We start from the raw sequence: 12,964 nt of genomic DNA on the forward strand, positions 1-12,964 counted from the left end.
GGGGGCACAAGGGCGCTGCTTACCACTGCCAGGCGCTTCTCCACCTGGAACGCAGCCACAGCAAAGACATTGGCCACTGAGGATGTAAGTGTCATAGGGCAGGTTCAGGCCCCGGTCAAGCCCTGTCCCGTCTCCACCCGAGGCCTTCCTTGGCTCCCAGCTCACCAATAACTAGACACAGGGCAGGCCAGCTGTAGGGGTCCTTCAGGAACAGAGACACCACCTGGATGGGGTCCACCAGGATGCCGTACCTGGGGATTGGGGGGGGGGTGAGGGCCTGAGCAGGTGGGGGCCTCAGGGGCGGGGCCAGGGCCCTGGGGAAGACACTCACTTGATGAGGTTTTCTAAAAATAACCGTGCATTGCTCAAGATCTGCAAGAGAGAGGAAGGGCACAGGCCCATTAGCCCTGGCCACAGGGTGCCCTGCCCCCCAGCTCCTCTCAGCACCTATGGGGCAAGAGCCCTGGGTCTGGATGGAAACCTGCATCCTGCGAGCCCAGCCCTGTCTGACCCACACACCAAGCTCCAAGACTTACCACCCACCTCACCCCACGCTAGTGCAGGGACAGGAAGTCCTTCAGCGATGCCCCCATCACCCCAATGACAGGGAATCGACCCCAACACTAGATACCAGTGTCTGCAGCAGCACAGAATGACCCGTTGCCTAGCAGCCCTCATCTGTCCCACTGAGCTGGTGAGGGACCTGAGACCCAAGGATGTCCTTGCAGTGCCCGGGGGACAGCCACACCCTGGGGAGTGGGGAGAAGAAGCCGACCAGAGTCTCAGGGGCTAGGCAGCTGAACCCCGAGTGCCACTTGGTACTCACATCCCTGCCCCTCTTCTGCTATCCTATAGCACTCCAAGCCCAGGCGCACGGCCCCAAAGCAGCTCCCAAGGACAGAACCCCCATCAGGATGGGCTCCTGGCTCTGGCCTGGGGTTGGGGAATGGCTTCTCTCTGCAGGCACAAGGGTCTCCTACTCTGTCCCATAATGCAGACCCTGCCAAGTGCCCTGAACTCGGGCCCCAACCAGGGCCCATGGTAGATACTAGGGAAAAGTGATGCTGGCCAGGGGACACTGGCTTACCTGGCTGGTCAGGGAAGGCTTCACAAGGAGGTGACAAGCTGAGAGACATAGGGGCCCTGCCCTCCCCCAGCCACCAGCCTGACCTGCCAGGCACAGATGTGCTGTTACCACGCCTGGTGGTGGCCTGTCCTGAAAGCCCACACCAAACAGGTAGGAGCCGGAGCTGCTAGTGGGCAGTGCTCACCTCAAGGCCCAGGCCATAGAGGGAACACGGCAAGCAGCCCCCAACAGAGGATACACATCTCCTTCAGCAAGAGGGTAGTGAGGCACCAGAAGCAGGGGAGAGGTTTTGGGGCTGCACCAAAGGGCCAGGCAGGCCAAAAGGGTTGCAGGGAGCAGGCAGTGCTGCCCAGGCTGCCGAGGGCCCACCCTCCATGGGCTGCCAAGGACCCACCCTCTACAAACCCACCCCAGGCCAGGGATGGCCTCCAGAGGCCAAGGACACACCTCCTTAGGTTCAGGCAGGCATCTGGCCCTCTGTCCCCTTGCCCCTTGCCCAGCCATCTTCCCACCCACCAGACAGCGTTGTCCCCACTCTCCCACTACCACCACCACCCCTGCCACAGCTCCATGGACAGCCTCCTAGGCCCACGTGCAGGGAGGCTGTGGGTGTGCCTAGAGCCCTTTCCACGTGGGTAACCAGAGGAGCCACACCCGAGACAGAGGTCGTGATATCAGGGCAAGGGTCAAAGGCCTCTGGCCACATCAGCCTGAGTGGTGGGGCTGGGCCCAGACAGGCCCTTGCCCCCCCCCCCGCCCCACCCCGTGGGCTGCCCCTTTGAGCCCTGGACTCCAGCTGCTTCTGGGCAAGGACTGCTGGCCCCACCCCCACAAGGTGCCAGCAGGGACCATGCCACACGGTGAGGCAGAGGCAAGGGCTCCGTCTAATCCCTCCCTGGGGGGTGCCTAGGACCAAAGCCAAGGGAGAGAGGCTGGGTGCCTTCAGAGTCAGGGCCTGGAGCTGCCAGGCCAAACCCAAGAGCCATCCTTAGCTTACCCCAGCCACCCAAGAGCTTACCCCCGCTCCCCCCAGGCCAGGCCTGCAGGGACTCCCTACCCACAAGGGACATTCAGAACAGCAGAAGAAACTCCTTCTGGACCCTCAAGACCACTCACACCTGCTGCTTCTGGGATTCAACCGGGATGAGAGTCGAGTGTGTGACCACTGCAGGGACCACCATCACTCTCCCCCCACCAGCCTAGGGCCCTACTCACCAGCATGACCACACACCAATTCAGGATCCCACGGTAGTTGCTGAAACCACTGTCGGAGCTGAACAAAGAATCCTGCAGGCGGTGGCACCTGGTGGGCGGGAAACACACCCTCTCAGAGGAAGGCAGTGCCAAGACCCCGGGTTGTGCGAACCCTGCAATCCTCCAAGCTCAGACAAGTCAGAGGCCAGCAGACACCCAAGAAACACCCAGCCAAGTCCAGCCCCTCAGAAGCCAGCCTTGGGGCCCGGGGCCCAGGGCACAGCAGACCCCAGGCCCTCCCTCGGAGTAATTCTGGTCCCTCCTAGCCCAGCAGGACGGTCCACGCCCCACCCAGCCCTCCCTTCTGCCCACACATCCTCCTCCCCATTCACAATCACAGAAGGGCCAGGCAGGGCCAAGCTCTCAGGCAGGGTCATGCCACAAACAGGAGCAGGAGAGCTGGCCCTGCCTAGCCCAGGGCTACATGGTACTCCATGGCCAAGAGCCCATCCTCGCTCCCCAGAGGCCTCTGGCTGCCACCATGCACGATGGCTACAGAGTGGTGATGGGCCCACAGGAAGAGTCCACTGCAGGGATCTGGAGGCCCACCAGGTAATTCTGTACAGAGGTGGGGGCAGGGGCTGAACCCGCCTTGCTCAGTTAGCCCATCCTACCGCCCAGCGCACTGAGGGGCCCCCACCTCAGATGACGTCCTCCCTAGGTTTGGCCCATGCAGGTGTGAGTGAGCACCTGGACCCACATGCACCTTCCTTCCTGGGGACAGGGGCCCTCATACATCCGCGCAGACTCCAACTGTTTCTGAAAAAGTGTAACCTGTCCCAGTTCAACCACAGGCTCAGTACTATGTTCCTGCCCAGGCTGAGGGGGCCGAGAAGAGCCCACCCAGGGGCCAGGGGCCTGATGGTAGGGAGGTCTCCTGCAGAAGCAGGAGAGTTCCCACCTACTAATGGGGCAAGGGAAATATAAGCAGACCCTCACATTGCTGCCTGGCCCTCAGGGTGACACAGAGGCAGTGGAAGGGCCACAGTGTGGCTGGGGCAAGGCCCAGACCCAGCTCCTGGCTCACTCAGCCTGCCCCACCCTACCCTAGCTGCCATGCTACCAGGAAGCCCCACACCGCATTGAGCAAGGCCTCCGGTTTGGTAAGTCATGAGGCCAGGGCCTCCCCTTCCCTCCTGTGTACACACATCTCCACCTCTTGAGGCACCCAGGCAGGAGAAGTGGACTCAGAGGAGGACGCAGCAGGGGCACCGTAGCACAGGTGTCCTCTCAGGGCCGACAATCCCTCCATGGCAAGCCTCACTATGGCTGCGGTCAACACCTAGACAGCCCCACCTAGGAAGTAAGGGGCTGGGAAGGCTGAAATGCTACTCTGCACTCTGCAGCCTGGTGGAGGCAAGGTCTGCACTGCACCCGGCCCACCAGCTTCTCCCAGTCACATGCCTCCTTGTATCCATCTTCCCGGTCTGTCCTGGACCTTGCAGTGAGGCCACCCGAGGCCCTCTTCTTCCTGAGACTCTGCACCCGCCTTTCTGCGAGGCAAGCAGAGGTCCAAGGCCCCACTGCCCAGAGAGGACAGTCTCTGGGCCTGTCCACTATACGGGGCCTCCCCAGCCCTTCTGCCAAGTTTGAGCCCATTCACTTTCACTGGAGCCGTCCCAGGGCCACCTTGTGCCACAACCTGCCACCCTCATCTGCACGTCAACACCCACCCACCAAACGTTTCACAACAACATCAGCCCTTGTCACCAAGAAGACCATGCTGGTTTTATTTACAGCCATTTGGAAGATGAAAACAGGGGTGGGGAAGGAGTATTGCTTTCCAAATCTGACACCAAACAACATCATAAAAACTTTTTCAGATCCCTGCTGTCAGGCACTCAAGGCCCTCCCCAACCTGCCCACAGCCACTCCTGGGGTCCCTCCACAGGGCTCCTGACCATCCCCAACCCCAGGCAGCAGAGACCCAGGGAAGGAAGCCCACTATCCACCAAAACCCACGAGGTCCAGCCTTGCCGGTACAGTCAGCAGTGGACCAGAGGACAGACAGGCGGGATCTGGCCACAACACCCAGAGCGATCTATGTCACCCTCTCCCCTACTACCAGGGCCACCCACACCTCAGCCCTCTAGCAGTCCCACACTTGTTCCCCAGGTCCATCCAACCAGCAGGGCCATTGTAACTCACCACAAGTGTCACCTCACTCAACACTCACATCAGCTTTGGGAGGTAGGCGCAAGAGGAAACTAAGGCTTCCCAAAGTTTAAAGCTCATCAGGGGCACAGCCCCTGAGTATGGATCACACCTGGGGACCACATGGTCCAGCTCCAGGGACAAGGAGAGCAAAGAGGGGACAGAGTGTCAGCTGTCCTCCCAGCGGCCACCTCCCCAGCACTTCCTTCACCCAGCTTCTGGACTGACCCCTGGGATATAAGGTGATGAGGTGGGCTCTCCACATCCTCAGACCCTGCTGGAGAAAAAGAAACAGGACATCCCAGAACAAACACCCTGGGAGAGCCCTGCAACCAGAAGGCCCTCCGTGGAGTGCCCATGAACCAAGGGCCAGATGTCCTGGACACAGGGCACTGTGTACGGTGCCCCTCCTTCCTGCCCCACAGCCACACCTTGCCATGGGTGGGAAAAAATGAGTTCACACCCAGAGCCTTACCCATCTGCCCAAGCCAAGGTGAGCAGGAAGTGTAGGGAGGGGAGGAGGCCTGGAGCCCAGGGAGCAAGGAGGAATGGGGAAAGGAAAGGCAACAAGCAGAAGAGAGGGTAGACAGGTGAGAGGAGGTAGACAAGGAGGAGAGGCGCAGGAGCCAAATCCCAGGAGGGCAACCAGAGCAAGGCCTGGCCCTATCGGCCCCCCTGGGCCCTCTGACATGGGCGTCTGAGGAACAAGCACACATAGTCTGCATGACCTGGAAACCAGGAGGGGGCCATAACTGCCAGGTCCCTCTCCAGCCCTGGGGCAGGCCCATCCATGGCAGCTCCTGCTCCGCTTCCCAGGGGGCCCAGACTTTGAGGTTGGGCAGACAGGGCTGCCACTCACTCAGCCAAACCATCAGGAGCATAGGCAAGGCTTCTGGACACCTGGCCCTGGCAGAGCAAGGAAGCGAATGCCTATCCCAGAGCGGGAATGTGGCCCAAAGCCAGCACCTCCGTCCTACACTAAAGGACAGCAACTCCTGCCACCTCTCCAGGAGATCATGCTAGCCATGCCCCTGCCTCCTGGATGGCAGTTAGGAGAGGGTACTCTAAGGCCCTCCTGTCCTTTGTAGCCTCCCTCAGCACCACCCCAGACCCACAGGAAGCAAGCACCCCCTCAGGAAAACCACCCTCCTCTGCCACAGCGCCTTCACAAACTCCCGGTCTGACCTTTGCTCAGACTGCTCAGTGCTGAGATTATCTTATCTCCAGGTGGACTGTGAGCACCCTAAGGGCAAGGACCCCAGCTACCCTCACCCACCCTCTCAGTATAGTGAAGAAAGCCTCTGTTCTTGTTACCGAGAGCAAATCCTTGCTAGCAGACTGACCAACTGCCCACTTCCTCTTTGATAACCTCTAGCCCCAAAGGCAATTCCAAAGCCAAAGCCCCCGAGGACACCTGGGCCAGAGTGAAGGCCAGGAGTGGGAGAAGGAGGCTGGAGGTGGCAAAGGGATCACTTGGAGCTGGCTTGAAGGAGGGAACCAATACCCTGGCCTTCCAGGTCCTCCGCATCAGCCAGGCTTGATTCCCAACCCCTTCCTGTCAGTCCTTCAGCTAAACAGGGTGCCCACCCAGGGGCACTTCGAGCCCCTCCCCTGTACTCCAACCAGGGGGTGAAAGTCCCAGTGCAGGACCCAACTCTGTCCCTGCAAGAAGACACTTGTTCTGGTAAGGGAAGCAGGGCCCCAGGCCAGCCAAGCTCTGGGTGAGGGAGGGACCCCCATGAAGACAACTCTGGGGAGATTCTGCAGGGACAAGAAACACACTCACACTGCCCTGTCCCCATCCCTCAGGCAGTCCCAGTCTCTTGCGGGCTGCCTCCCTTGCAGGCTGCCTCCCCAGCAGAGCCACCGTCGTCCCCTGGGAGACTTCCCAGGCGCCAAGGCACCCCTCATAGCCCTCAGGAGGGACCTCCTTAGTTACAAACCGCCTGACCCCACCCAGCTCCTTGCAGACAGAGAAAACTTGTGCACAGGGGCCAGGGTCCCGGGCTACCCTGAGGAAGAGCCTGAGGACCCGCCTGAGGACGTGTGGAGGGGTGGGGGGTCTGGAAGCTGGACTGCTGCCGGCTCCCCTCTGAGCTCCCACGTGGGTGACCTTGGCAAGTGACTCTCCACCCCTATGCCTCAGTTCCCCCGCAGGGGCCCTAGGGGCACACCTGTCCACGCGAAGTCCGGGAGCCAGGCTCTCGGACTCGGAGCCCGCGCTGCTGCGGTCATGCCCGGGCAACTGCGGAGCGTCCCGGGCAGGGGTCAGAGGTTAGGGGTGAAGCGCCTCGCTACCTCAGATCCCAGTGGCCGCTACCCATGTCGGAGTCTCCGTTCTTGTCCTTGTCGGGGGCCGGGGCCGGCTCCGGCGCGTCCCCCCCAGGGCCCACGTCCCGCACCTCCTCTTCCGCCGCCGCGGGCCCGCCGCCGCCCTGGCTCGAGGGCCGTGAACCCGTCCTGCGACGCCGGGAGCCGCCCGCGCCGCCGCGGTCGCCCATGGCCTCAACCCGCAACCTGTCCCGGCAGAGTCGTGGCCCGCCGGGCTCGCAGCACCCAAGGCCCGCGGCCCCGCCTCCAGACCCTCGGCCAACCGCCGCCACCGCCCCCTGCCGGACGCCGTAGCCCGCGCGCTGGCCCGGGCCGCCAATCAGCGCGCGCCCTCCAGGCCGCCCAGAAACTGCGGTCTCGCTGCTCTGGGAGCCCCGAACAGGCCAGCCGCTGGGGCGCGCGCCCATTTGTAGTCCGCGGGCGCGCGAGGCACCCTGGGAGTCGTGGTCGCCCCGCGCGCGGCACCCTGGGAGTCGTGGTCGCCCCGCGCGGGGCACGCTGGGAGTCGTGGTCGCCCCGCGCGGGGCACTCTGGGAGCCGCTGTCGCCCCGCACATCCGAGAGCGCCGCTACGGCCGTGCGGCCGTGACGAACCTTCCTTCCCGCGGGTCTGAGTGTCTTTACGGAATTTGCCAGGCTTCCTGGCAGTGGCGGGCCTCCCCCGACCGCTTCCCTGCTTCTCGTCCCAGTCTGTAAACACAGGGTTTCGCCATTGCTCAGCCAGGGGCGGAGTATGGGGTGTAGGCTACTTACGAAGTGCCTCTTGGGTTAGTGTCCGGGGCTCAGGGGCCGTGTCCGTGGGTACTCGCCTCACCCACCACCCAGCGTGTTGGCTCCCGAGCGCACGTCGGGGCGCACTTGATCTCCGCGAGCCCTCTAGTTACCACCGCAGAAGCACCTGCTTTTCCTCGGCTTAGGTTGTTCAAACAAGCGCCAAACCAAAAGATGGAGCAGGAGAAAAGCCCCAGGCCCCGTGTCCCTGGGACGCCCGCCCTTCCCACTGACTCCGCCTCGAGGTGCCCGGGCAGGGATAGGGAAGGTGTAGCCCCCAACTCCCATCCCTGAGTGGCCACGCCCTGGCCACCCGGCCCCCCTTTCGCCCACGTCCGCAGACTTGCTGGGCCTCCCTCGTCTCCACCCGGCCTAGTTTTGCCGGGGCGTAGGGAGCCTGGGGTGCCGGATCGCGGAGACCCAGAGGCTTCCATGTCATTGCACGACCGCACGGTGCAGCCCGCAAGCGGGCAAGTGTGCCTCCCACCTTAGCTTGACACTCATCTTCGCACGGGGCATGGAGTATGAACATCCTGGATTTCCGGGTGCGAGGGTTCACTGGGGGCCCAGGCCAGGTTTACCCAGCAGCAAAACCCATTAGCCATTCACTCCTCAGGTGAGCAAGGCTAAGAAGAGTGCCTCTCAAGAAGCAAATAAACCGAGAGGTTCAGCCTAAGGTTAGCGACCTCTCCGTGTGTACTGGCCACGGCCTTCCTGCTGGCCTCACCCTTGTTCCACCACCACAGTGCCTGGGCCCCTGGTGACACATTCCTGTTGCCACTGAGCCATCTGGGACTGATACCAGCCTGGCATCTCTACCTGGCAGGCTGGGGCTACCTGGCAGGTGTCTTTGAGTAACCTGCCAAAGAGGCTGCCCTTACTGGGCAGGAGAGCCCCTCCCACATGCCTGTGCAGCCCTACCTCCGTGAGTCAGACTCAACCTCGTCTCCTACCCAGTCTTTCAAAACTTGCGCCTATTCACTGGCTGGCCTGGGCCAGGCAGAGCAAGGCCTTTCTGAATACTGATCCCAAGGGAGGGCAAAAGAAGGAGAGGGTCCTCTCAGGAGCCTGGAGCGTAGGAGTGAGCCCTGGGAGCTCTGCCATGCGCGCCCACCAGTCTCTGCGTGCCGTCTGGCTGCACCATCCTTCCAATACAAAGCCAAGAACTACAGGACCCGCCCAGGCTGTCAGAGGAGATTGATGACTCAGGTTCCCAGTAGGCCTGGAGAGCCTGAGTACAGTAGTCAACAAAGGGTGAAGAGTCATGTTGGAACCGGCTGCCTGCGTCCATGTCCAGCTCCAAGCCATTGGCTGGCAAGTGGCAGCAGAAGTGAAGCGACCAGAGTGGACGAGTGGTCACCAGGGAGGACCATTCCAGTGGGGCACTGGAGCAGAGCTTGAGGAGAGCAGGACAGCCAGTTAATAGGCAGGCACGGGCTGTGAGAGCACCAATAAGGAAGAGCCAGTACCGGCAGGGGCGGGGCCTGGAGGGAGGGAAGCCTGTGGGAGAGAGTGGACCAGGCCGGGGCCTTGGGATTGGGAAAGGGTCAGCGCAGCTGCTTTAGAACTCACGGACATTGCCAGTTACTTCAGGGTCCAGGGGAAAATGAAGCCCAGGGCACCAGGGGAGAGGAGAAAGGTCAAGGTAGGTGGGGTTGCTTGGTGACAAAGGTGTACAAGACGGTTGTCGAAGAAAGCTCAGTGGGGATTTCCCTGCCAGGGGCAGCAACTGATTAGGAGACTAGAGGCCAGGAGCCTTGCAGGCCTGGCTGGAAGAGGTTCAGAGCTTAGAAGCTCAGCCTGTGGCTGAGGTGCCACAGGCAGGCCCCTGAGTCCTGCGAAGGGTCTGGCCAGCTGGGAGACATGGGACATGGTGGTCAGCAGTCTGTGCTGCCCGATCTCTGGGATGCAAAGTCCTGTCCATGGAAATCTGTACAGACTGAAGATTGAACTCGTTCCAGGGTTCGGGGAGGCAGATTCCATCCTTCCACCCCATTGCCCCTCAGGGTCATGGAAAGGCCAAGATACCGGGTCTAGATCCAGAAGCTGAGAAGAAATGAGCGTTCCTCACCCAGGTGTGACTGCAGGTATAGGGTGGGTGGGGTATTGGGGGCGGGCTTGTGTCAAAGGCAGGCCTTGGATAAGCTGTTCTCCCTGAGGCTGATTCTTCATATGTGATTTGTGCTATGAAGCCTACCCCAGCCTGGGAACAGTGAAAGTCAAGAATCCCAGGGCAGAAGGATCTGGACACTGACCTCTCAGGGACTTTCACTCCTGAGGTTATTACTGCTGACAGTGCTCCCCAGAAGAGGGTATCCACCTCCATGTGAGCCCCACCCTGAGCAGCCTGCAGGCTGACCTCCTGCAGGTCAGGCTCCCCTGCTGTCCATCCTGATGAAGTCTGGGCAGACCTGTCTCCTGCCAGGGTTCAGACAGCTGGCTCTGGGATGACTTGGTTTGACTACATGTCTCCAAAGACCTTGGACCTCTCAGCTCATGCCTGCTTACCTGGGTATCAGGAGGCATTGCTGGGACAGGGGGTCCCTGTCCTTGGGCTGTCCCTGACCAGCACAGTCCCACCCCTCATCTCAATTTGATTCATCCTGTCTGAACTCAAGGGCTGTGGGTGGCTGTGGAAGGCTCTCTGTCCCCTGGGTGGCACCTCCCCAGAACCAGCATGGGTCAGTTGTCCATGGAGGACCCCTCAGACAGTGAGGGGTCAGGATGTGGGCAGCACACAGTAGTAAGGGGCTAGACCTCGCACCCTCTGCTGTCCCGCTTTCCTCCACTGGCATTGAGGACGGTTTGTTGGTGGCTGTCAGGCCCCAGGGGCAGCAGGAGCCCCTACAGGGAGAGTAGGCCATAGGTCTGTAGGCCCTGCTGAACCTGCCGGGGCAACCCTAGATCAGTTCTGGGCTGGAGACCCTTAGCTCCCTCAGTTCCTGGCACAGAACAGATTAACCCGCCGCAGGACAAATGCCAACTGCTTTGCCCTCAGGGGAGTTCTCCCATGGCTTGTCTTGCCAAGCTGGCCCTTCTGGGTGGAAGAAGATAGCCCGCTTGCGAAAAGGGACGCTGGCGCACCCTGACAAAGGCAGTGACCTGACCCCAGGGCTGCGTGGGCAGGCTGCCATCCCCAGCACTGCGCCTGCACCGGCCTTGCCTCTGGGAGGCAGCCCGACTGGGAAGATGACCCCCAGACACCCCAGCACCCCTGTGGCATGGGCCCGGCACTGGATACACCAACCCGACACTCCAGGTTCTATCAAGAGTGGCATTTATTCTCCTCGTGGAGGTGCGGCGCTCCGGGGAGCTGGTGCTATTGTGCTTAGGAAGGAGGTCTGTCCGTCCGTCCGTCTGTCCGGCCGGCCCAGCCCCAAACGGGGGCGGAAGAGGGGCACGGCCCGAGTAAAAATCCCGGCCTGTTCCGGGTGGGAGTATGTACAAGGCGGCGGGGCGCAGGCGGGGGTGGGGGCGGGGCAGGCCGGCGGCCGCAACCCCCACCCGAGGGCCCCCGCATCTCGGGCCCTACTCTTAGAATCAGTACAAAATAGGTGCTACCTAAACGTTCCTTCTACCTGAATTCGCTAAGTCGGTTATTGTGCTGCTTAGTTATGGGGGCGGGAGGGGGCCCATGGCTTTCCACGGCGGCGGGGTGTAGGGAGAAGCAGGAGACCCTGGCCGGCCCATGGCCCTCTGGCCTTCTCCTTAGGTAGGTAGACAGGCGTGTGGGGGTAGGGTGGGGCGCCTGTGTGTGCGTGTGCATGCGGGTGTGCCCAGCACAAGAGGGCAGGCCCCGTCTTGGGAGCTGTGGTGTGGAGGGTTTGGGATATGGGCCCTGCTGTGCTGGGCCCTCAGTCTGATCCTGCAGGTGCAGCTGGGTAGCAGCTTGGTGCCCACTGGGATGGGGCTGACCAGCTCATACACTCCAGCGTGCACCTTTTGTCTGGCCTGGGGCCCCAGCCCCACACGGCAGAGCCCAGGTGGCCAGAAGATGGAAGGACCGAGAGTTGGTATGGGTGGCCCTGGTCGTGCTGGGCCTTGGGGCCCTGGGTCTGTGCCACCTGAGCTGAGAACACCAGGCGCAAGTCAAAGGTAGAGCCCAACTGCACCCAGCACTGGACCCGGGCTGGGGCAGGGAAGAGGTAAGGGGGATGCAGGGTTGGGTCTAGGGACCAGGCCTTTCTCTGCATATGCAGCCCTCCTTGGCCCACCCAAACCTGATGGACCCCTGTCGCGAACATGCATCCCTGCAGGTCGCTGCATCCCTGGCCGACTCTGCAGCGGGCCTGGCACATAGTAGGTGCCCAATGAACAGTCGGTGGGTGATGGATGACTGAAGGAGGGGTCTTGGGGGCAACCACCCTGCCCCTGCCCCTGGAACCATTACACCCGCAGGGCTCTGCCGTGGGGGGGAGGGAGGAGGAGGGGAAGAAAGTCTGCGCGTCCGGCCCCGCGCAATGTCCCTGATCTAGGGGCCTATGGGGTGGATAGGGCAGGGGGATACCTGATTCTCAGTAACTCTAGAGGCGGCGGCAGCTTCGCATGCAGTGCGCATTATTGCTCTATAGTCGGCATCGGACTAACTAAGAGGGAAAGGGAGCGGGCAGCCCCGGGAAGGGACGCGAGGAGGGTTGGGGCTGCATGCAGTGACGTCACAAAGGCGGCGGCCAATGGGGCGGGCCCTTGGGGCGGGGTCGCCGCCGAGGCTTTGGCATAGACGGGCGAAAGTTGGCAACAGAGTGGGGGCGGGGCCTGGGGCTCGAGGGTGGGGCCCAGGTAGGGGCGGGGTTCAGGGGCGGGGAAAGTGTTCCCGGACATCCCAAGCCCCCGGCGTCGGCGGGAAGGATGGGGGGCCTCAGCGCCCCTTCCCTGACCCGAGTGCAATCCGTTCATAAATAAAACGTACAAATACAGAAAGAAAGAAACCCGACGCATCCGCAACCCCCCCAGGGGGCTTTACCCGCAAAGCGAATACAGAGAGGTGTGTAATGGGCCATGCCCAGGCCTGCCTGCCGGGCCCCAGGATCCGTCCTCCAACACCGAATGCCCGGGGACAAGGGAGGGGGCCCCGGGGCAGGGCGGGAGTGGGGTCTGAGGAGGTCGGATAAGTCCATGCGATTCGATATGCGTCATTATTATTCGTTATGAAGGACAGAGCCCGGGAAGCTGGGCTGGAAGAATTCGGATTTGGCAGAGGGTGCGAGGCGAGGGCGGGAGAGCGGCTTGGACTGAGGGCCCAGAAAGAACCCGAGGGAGAGGGGTGCCGCCGTCCGCCTCTCTCCCCGATCCCCAACGCGTCTATCACTCCTGGGGTTCAGCGAAGACTGAGGAGTAGGGACGCCTCTGCAGGACACCCCCCCCCCCC

At 62.0% G+C, this 12,964-nt stretch overlaps 1 protein-coding gene across 4 annotated transcripts in view; it reads right to left on the reverse strand.

Annotated features, from left to right (window-relative positions):
- Positions 1-7,025, reverse strand: part of LOC103656696 (diacylglycerol O-acyltransferase 1) — a 9,472-nt gene extending 2,447 nt beyond the window's left edge. For 2 of the 4 annotated variants that reach the window (XM_040625749.1, XM_040625748.1), the window contains exons 1-5: positions 6,794-7,011; positions 2,303-2,390; positions 332-372; positions 166-251; positions 24-76 (exon numbers count right to left, since the gene is read on the reverse strand). In XM_040625749.1, coding sequence (XP_040481683.1) covers positions 24-76; positions 166-251; positions 332-372; positions 2,303-2,390; positions 6,794-6,996 — 471 coding nt within the window. In that variant the 5' untranslated portion in view covers positions 6,997-7,011. Of the gene's footprint in view, positions 1-23; positions 77-165; positions 252-331; positions 373-2,302; positions 2,391-5,680; positions 5,777-6,793 lie in introns of those variants that run through there. The other 2 variants (XM_040625750.1, XM_040625751.1) reach the window with 2 other exon arrangements.
- Between the last annotated feature and the right edge of the window lie 5,939 nt (positions 7,026-12,964).

The sequence above is a fragment of the Ursus maritimus genome, unplaced genomic scaffold (genome assembly GCF_017311325.1).
Source record: "Ursus maritimus isolate PB19 unplaced genomic scaffold, ASM1731132v1 scaffold_9, whole genome shotgun sequence".
Classification (NCBI taxonomy): Eukaryota; Metazoa; Chordata; class Mammalia; order Carnivora; family Ursidae; genus Ursus; species Ursus maritimus.